Genomic DNA, 8,045 nt, shown 5'->3' with positions numbered 1-8,045 from the left:
TGTACTTCGGAGGGGCTGCGAGTCAAGGGGGAGTTTGTGTGACCATTTAAATTCAAAGCAAAGAAAGAAAAATGAGATGCAACAAAGAGTGTGTTTTGCCAGAGCAAAATGTGATGTCATCATGAATGTTGTAAGTGTGAATGTGAATGCATTATTCCATCTTATATGCTAAAGTCTCCATCTTGTATGTGTATTGGTAGTAGTGTTGATCTCACGATCAAAAAGGAGGGATTTGTTGTAGAATATCTAAGATCTGTTTGATTTCGGGCCTACGTATTCACTGATATTTATGCCATCTGCCAGGTCACTGCCACCCCAGGCCGGTTACGTTGTTGTTAGATTTGAGCCCCTTAATCAACGTTGTTTTACTGGTGGCGCCAGCAACTGGCCTCGAAGGATGAGATTACAGGGAAACGACTTTATATACAACGGAGAAGAGTTTGTCGGGGGTGGGTCAGATTGTGCATGCCTGTGTGTGTGTGAGGAGAGTTTGGGGAATGTGTCTTTGTCTGTCAGGTGTGGGAGCGCTCCGGCTTTACATCTGAATAAATTCCACTCTAAGCATCTCACCCTGTGTCTCACTTCATCTTTCCAAACCTCCGGCCGTCACTGAGGAGCAGAAATTATCCACTACAGTTTCTAAATGATCTAAATGTTCCATTTCATTCTGGTCATGGTCCAGAGGAAACAGTTCGAATCCACATCCCACCACTGCCACTTCGTGCGCACCCAAACACAATGGGTGTGTTTTCCATAGATGGGTGTTGACTCTTGACTCTGCCAAGCTGCAACCGTCGACACTGGGAGTGCCCTCATGTTAAATAACACACATCACTCCAGCTGAGCTTCACTCAACTGGAATTATCAGCAATACTCTCTGACTGGAAGAGGCAAGCTTGTTTGTGAGTTAAATGATGTGTTTTGTTATTGCTGTCAGCTGACATTAACATTGTTTGAGTCAAATTGTCAATAATAGTGTTGTAGCTACCCACTGGCAAGTTATATTCAGAGTTCATCGTAAATAAAAAATTGTGCTGAGGGATAAATTGTATCTTGCTCTTTGAATCGGTCGTCAAATTCAAGTTGTCACTCATTTGCTGCTAAACTGTTTCCCCTCTGGAACAGACACAATGGCAATGTCCGTCCCTGTGAACGACGCGAACACCAGCTTCGCTCTGGCTCTGCTGAAGAGGCTGAGCGAGGACGACAGCACCGGGAATGTCTTCTTCTCCCCGTTCAGCATCTCTGCAGCCCTGGCCATGGTGATGCTGGGGGCCGCGGGCAACACAGCTGCACAGATGTCAGAGGTACACACACAGGGGGGGGAAGAAAAAAAAATAATAACAAGACAAAATAGTACAGTCATTATGTTAACACACCCAGTAGTGTTGAAAGAACTCACATACGCAGTGAATGATTTTGCAGTGGTTTTGTCACAGTGTTGGAATTTTTCACTTCTATTCGACAACAATATAAAAAGGGTGTGGTTTTCAGGTTTCAAGTTCTGTCATGTTCGTAGTGCACTGAGTGCACTGTCTATTATGTATTAAACAGTACAGTGCAGTACAGAATGAATGTATTCATTCACATTAAACTGTATACCTGTGGTACCTTATGCAATAGAGTGAAGTTTCCAATCCACTCCAAAGGCACTGATATATTTAGCGAACATGTTTCACACCTACTCTGGCTAGTTGATGCAGCAACATCTGTCAGACTGATGTGTATTGGAAGGCAGCTGAACTGGACAATTCAAACCAGCTCTCAGATTCATAGTTTCAAATTTGGTGTTGTTGTTTTTTTTAAATTTGTGACAAAGGATAAAGAAGATGAACTTCGGATGGAATTTTACCTGCTGATGTAACTGTGCACTGGTCGTCGTGGGTAAAAAACTTGTGCGGGCAAACCGCCTGGGATTATCAGTTTTCAAGGATTCAGTAGTGCAGCAACAAGACTTGCTCAACTCTTAACTCTTAACTCACATTAAACACCTTAAACTTAGAAAAGCTAAGATTGGATTGCTCGTTTTGTGCTTTCACAGATTGCTGTCAGGATTTGATTGTATAGTCGTGTCGCATTAGGATTAAAACCGCACCCTAACTTTGTTTTGTCTTCACAGTGTCACTCATTCTAATAAACAAAATGCTCCATTTCTCTTCCAGGTGCTCGGGTTCACCAGGTCAAAGGAAATAGGGTCATCGAAGGTAGAATCGATGGCCACTGACACCAGCACGAACCCACAACCCAGTGAGCCCCAGGTGCGTTTTTTTCCAGGCTATAAGCAACAAAATCCGGTGGGTGATTGAGCGTTTGAGTGTATTAAGTTAAATCTTTCATGGGTGGTTTTACATCTCAGTTCTGGACCTTATTGGGTTTCACTTGGGCACTTTTTTTTTCTTCCCCCATTGTAATTTGTACAGGGGTTGGGCTCATGAACAGAGCAACTTTCTCTTATCTTGGGGAGTGTGTAGATGATTTTTTCTTTAAATGATGAGAACATTACCACCTGCTTCAGTGCAAAGGTCAAAGTGCAGACAGTTGGAACAAAGTGAGTGATGCTAGCAGGTTAACAAAGGGCTAATTCAACTTCAATAAACAATATAAATCAAATACTATCACTACATGAACCAAAATCGATGTTTAAGCTGCAAACATTCAAATCATCTCAAAACAATGGAAACATGTAGCATGGAGCATGGTTTGGAGCCTGTTCTCATCACTTAACAGGTGAGGTGGGAAATGACAAGAATCAACACTAACAATAGAGAAAGTTGTGTTTGATGTGTTTGGCTCAGTGTTTGTTTTTTGCTTGTTTGTTTGTTTGTTTTCAAATAACTACTGCAATGCCTGAAACCCCCCAGAACGTGGCCCAGAATGACATCCATGCCAAATTCGCTGAACTCCTCAGAGGTTTCTACAAAGATGCTGCTCCGTACGACCTCAACCTGGCCAACAGGCTGTACGGGGAGCAGTCCTACGAGTTTGTCAAGGTGTGTGTGTGTGGGTGTGTGGGTGTGTGTGTGTCTGTGTGTGAGCATTGGTCTAACTGCATACCGCGACAGTTGCTCACTACAAAAATTAAAGAGTTGACTCGTGTGTGCACAAAGGTTTTTTTGCATTATTGTTGTGCAATCGGAGAGATTTGAACTATCTAACTTTTAAAGTCAAAGAATTACATATTATTTCTCAAATGGTAAAGAAAAAAGCTATAGAGTGAATGCTTGTTGGATTATATGCTTGGAGAGAATATAAATCACAACCTGTAAATCGTGAATAAACAACAATAGTCCAACAACATTTATTTGTGGAAAGGCATGAATTGCGTGTTATTTAATCAAAATATTAAAAAATGTAAATGTGTTATACTAAATTGGGATGAAAGCAATGCTGTAACACCAATACATTTAGAGCAATTAAATTGCTCTAGCCCACTTTAGCACACATTGTATAACTCTACACTGTATCCTACAATATCCATCATGCAGTTGGTACTTTTCTCAGACAGTACTTGTTCATGGCGACACGTTTCAACCTGCACATCCACTAACCTACTTTTTCCATATTGAATGTAGCAGTCCTTTATGAGTGTGGTGTTATGCACGATATCATTTGTCCTGCAGTGAATGAGTGAAAGTGGTCATTCAAAGGTGTGTTTTTTTTTTTTTTATGACTACAGCTATTTCTTGAAGAAACCAAAAAGTTCTACAGTGCCGAGCTTGAGTCTGTGGACTTCAAATCGAGCGCAGAGGAGGTCAGGCTCAACATCAACGGCTGGGTGGAGAAGCAGACACAGGGTGGGTCTGGGAAGCAGTGATATCATATCAGCGTGTTAATCCCAATAAGCACCGTTCAGCCCATACTTAAATAATTGGATTAATGGAGCCAGGCAAGAAAGAAAGAATGTCACGGGACAAACAGAGACAAACCATTTGATTTACACACTCATATTTGGAAATGGAAAGATGGACTTTAATTACGTTTGGGATTTTCTAGAGTCAAACAAAATCTGTTGAAAAGTCTAAAACTGACCAGCAATGACAACAGATTTCACAACTTCAAAGAAATCTCAACGTTTCATCAAATTGTCATTTAAAAAAATGCGATGTGCTCATTATCGGTTAATAACTGTATAATTGATTTGAAAAGGAATAAGAAAAAGCTACAAGTGATCAAATATGGTTACTTGCCGCATGACGGGTGAACCTCAAATGTAGTTCCTACAAATGTGCAGGAAGGACATACAAACTCCACAAAGGAAGGCATTCATTCCCAGGCTACAACTGTGTGGCCGCCATTAGTTACCACAGTGTGTAAATCACTGTAGTGAAATGCTTTCTGACCCTTTGCACTGTCAGCAACTCCCTGTCAGAAACTCCCTACTGCTTTGTCATTTTGTTTCAATGCACTGCCTGTGTTTTGAGCAATGCTTCGTGTTTCTGGTTTTTCAAGTTTCCACACCTCGTTTGAGTGTGTCTCACACCAATCCCTCATAGTTCAGCTAAGTACATTGTCATTGTGTTGTATGGAATTTATCCCGGTTAGCTTTGAACCAGATTTTACCTCAAGTGTAAAATGTTGATAATATTTTCCAGAACATTTGTTGGATTTTGTCAAAAATTATCCTGACTTAGAGGAAATAACGTGCATTTTTCAATTTCTGAGAGTCGTTATATTGTAACGTAGATTTTTTTTAGCGCATGAAAAGTAATCGATGATGATGATGATGGTGATACTTTTGCTCCGTGTCGCTCACCAGGTAAGGTGGAGAACCTTCTGCTGCAGGGTGTGGTGGACAACATGACCCGCCTGGTGCTGGTTAACGCCATCTACTTCAAAGGCAAATGGGCCAAGCAGTTCAAGGAGGAAGACACGGTTGATGACTATTTCAGAATAAACAAGGTGACTGCACACAGAACAGCGTTGAAGAAATTATACTTAATATAACACAGATGATCTGAGGTCTGCCACCACACCACCTGTAGCCACATTGGCTTTGATTTTGCTATCTATGCAACAAATTAATTATTAACTAAGGAAACTGTTTGGTTCTCTCTTCCGCTAAAGAGAGATGAGAATGATATTATGAAGTTCCTTAAATTCACTGAGCATCAAACAGCATTGTGCAGGGTTGGACATTCAAGGCCAGTCGCGGTTTTGGACTGTGGGGGGTAAACCACAATGCACAAAAATATAACAGGTAATCTCCATCCACAAATATCTTGCTATGAGGCGAAAGTACAGTACCAGCTTCTGGCCCAGGATGAATTCCTTCTTTCATAATCATTCCCATTTTTCATCCAAAAAATACATTTCTGAAGAAGCCTGACAATTATTTAATAGCATCGTCAAATGCAACCAGATTTTGCAAATTAAAACTATGTCAGATGATAGTATCAAACTGCTGTACACAACAATAAAGTGAACAAACAAACTTGAATTACAGTTATTAAGAGAATCAACGTTTTGTGAAGTTTTGATGCATCAGCTTGTAATCTTTCCCTTTTTCCATCTTCAGACTGAGACCAAACGAGTGAAAATGATGCGGCAGATAACAAAACTCTGCATAAACACCATTCCAGAGGTCAATTCCCAGGTAATGTCCTGTGTTCTCCACTTGTATAGTGTGTTTTTGTCCATCCATGTTGCATTTTATTGTTTTTGAACAGATTTCAGTAAAATGAGATGAGTAGAGCTCATCTTCATATGAGAGATGAGCTTCATTCTTCATATGAAAATCAAAATAATAATATGAAAAAAACTGAAATCTTTACAAACAGATCCTGGAGTTGCCCTACATAGGAGAGGACCTGAGCATGTTTATCATCCTGCCTAATGGCATCGAGGACGGAACCACCGGCCTGGAGAAGGTAAGACATTCATGCGCAGTTCACCAGGCGAAGCACTTGAAACAGATGGACTGATCAGCGTCCACACGCAGGTGGAAAAGGAGCTGACCTTAAAGAAGTTTGTGGAGTGGACAGATGTGGATAAGATGGGGAAAAATCTCGTTGAGGTGAGTCTCCCTCGCTTCAAGATGGAGGAGAAGTATGACTTGAACGACGTCCTGAAGAGCATGGGCATGACGGATGCTTTCGATGTCTCATGGAGCGACTTTTCTGGTGAGATGTGAAATAAATGCACAAACTGTTAAGTCTTGAAGCAAAGTGCTGTAACTGAAAAACGTATATATAAAGAAACCACATTGTCTGTAGACATTGCAAATGAATTCTGGTCGCGTTTCCTTCAATCTGACAGGAATGTCTTCAGCCAAGGACCTGGTGCTGTCCAAAATGGTCCACAAGTCGTTTGTGGACGTAAATGAGGAGGGACCTGTGGCTGCTGATGTTACTGGAGGTGTCAACAGTTATCCTCGTGAGATAATTCCTATCAGATTCTTCGCAGACCACCCTTTCCTCTTTTTCATCCAATATAAACCCACTAAGTCCATCCTCTTCGCTGGAAGATGCTCCTCCCCTGAGTGATCACGACAGTGAAACGTACACATTGGACACACTTCGAGTTGGCGGGCCTGTGCATAAATACTGCATCTGTATAGGTCAATATTCTTTGCTTCCAATGCCATGGTATGGCATATCTTGTCTGGTAAAACAAATAATAACAGTAACCGAACAAAACTTTGGAAAAATCCAAGTCCAAAACTTGCCTTTGTCTTGTTTGTGCATGCATGTAATCACAATATCAATTATTAAAGATTATATCAGTTAATGAATAAATGTTATTTCTGTGTCAACATAAAAAAAAAATAAACATATGAAATTGTATTTGTGTCATGCTTCTTTGTTTTACAATTGCTTTTACGATGAACTTTCTTTCCTCACCACAATCTAATAAGCTGTTTCTAAGCAGAAGGTGGTCACACCCATGTTCAATAACATCAAATGTAATGTTTTGGATTGTGGGAGGACAGAATCAACGCACAGGAACTCTAACCTGGTCTTCTGACATGAGAACCAACATAAAAATCATTTTCTTTATTGTCCTCTTATATTAGTTCAAGAAATGTTCATATTGCACACCAGATGCACATTCACTCACCACACAATAAATTCAGTTTTCAAAATGTAATTTACTAAAATTAAATAATAATTTAAGCCACACGTTATTTCTTGCAATGTCTGGGAAGAAATCACAATAGAGGGGGGAAAAATCTCTATATAGAAAGCCGTTGTGCTTGGAAAAGGAATCAAAGTACCATAGTTTCTTCCTGCTGCTTCTCAAGCTCTCTGGCGCCCCCAAGAGGAGGCTTGGGCACATTATCAAAACCACAGCCAGGGTTGAGCAACTAGAAGTATTTACAAGTGTCACAACTGATCTGAACAATTCAAGCCTTTTTTTCTGAAAGGTGGCAGTGACCATCACCATTTTAAATCTTATATTCTTTGTTTGTGTTCAAATAAGTACATGGGAACAATGGTAAGGTCATCTAATGAAGAAAGGAGGAGATTAGCAAAACTCAGGAACACAGGAGAGTTTATTCTAATGAAGAATAAAAGACTGTTACACTGGAAGTGTTACTCAGAGAAAAAACATTAGTTAAAAAACAGCAATATTTTTCGAATGGGAGCTATCAAAAGATTAAAAAAAATTAAATACACCGTACAAACCTGTAGATGACTCTCTCTCTCTCTCTCTCTCTCTCTCTCTCTCTCTCTCTCTCTCTCTCTCTCTCTCTCTCTCTCTCTCTCTCTCTATTTCAGGTTTATGGCACAGCCTGCTGGAGGAAATTAAAAACAGTTAAAAACACACTACTTAGTCGCTTAATGAAAAATGTTAAAAAATATATAAAATGTATGCAGCGATGTAATCTGTGAGGTTTTTTTCCGGATCCTTTCCCCATAATGAGAAATGAATATTTGCATCATTATTATTGTAAATACAAATCTTCGTACAAAAACCAGTGTAAAATAAAGTGTAAAGTCAATTGTGACTCTGAAAAAAGTTTCACTTTCTTTAATAAGTACTGTCAAGTCTTTTGACTAAAATACTATATATTTGATGATGTGACAATCCTCAATATCAGAGTG

At 39.9% G+C, this 8,045-nt stretch overlaps 1 protein-coding gene across 1 annotated transcript; it reads left to right on the top strand.

The window, feature by feature from the left end:
• The first annotated feature begins 811 nt into the window (after positions 1–811).
• On the top strand, positions 812–6,752 carry LOC308144005 (leukocyte elastase inhibitor-like). The gene is made up of 10 exons (XM_080514989.1): positions 812–902; positions 1,126–1,307; positions 2,163–2,258; positions 2,862–2,990; positions 3,677–3,794; positions 4,757–4,899; positions 5,516–5,593; positions 5,778–5,867; positions 5,939–6,119; positions 6,256–6,752. The coding sequence occupies exons 2-10, from the start codon at positions 1,131–1,133 to the stop codon at positions 6,480–6,482; spliced, it is 1,239 nt and encodes a 412-aa protein (XP_080371115.1). The 5' UTR covers positions 812–902; positions 1,126–1,130; the 3' UTR covers positions 6,483–6,752.
• Positions 6,753–8,045: the final 1,293 nt, after the last annotated feature.

This window comes from Blennius ocellaris (assembly GCF_963422515.1).
Source record: "Blennius ocellaris genome assembly, chromosome: 19".
Classification (NCBI taxonomy): domain Eukaryota; kingdom Metazoa; phylum Chordata; class Actinopteri; order Blenniiformes; family Blenniidae; genus Blennius; species Blennius ocellaris.
The sequence above is the reverse complement of the archived record's forward strand: the minus strand, read 5'-3'. Positions and strand labels throughout refer to the sequence as shown.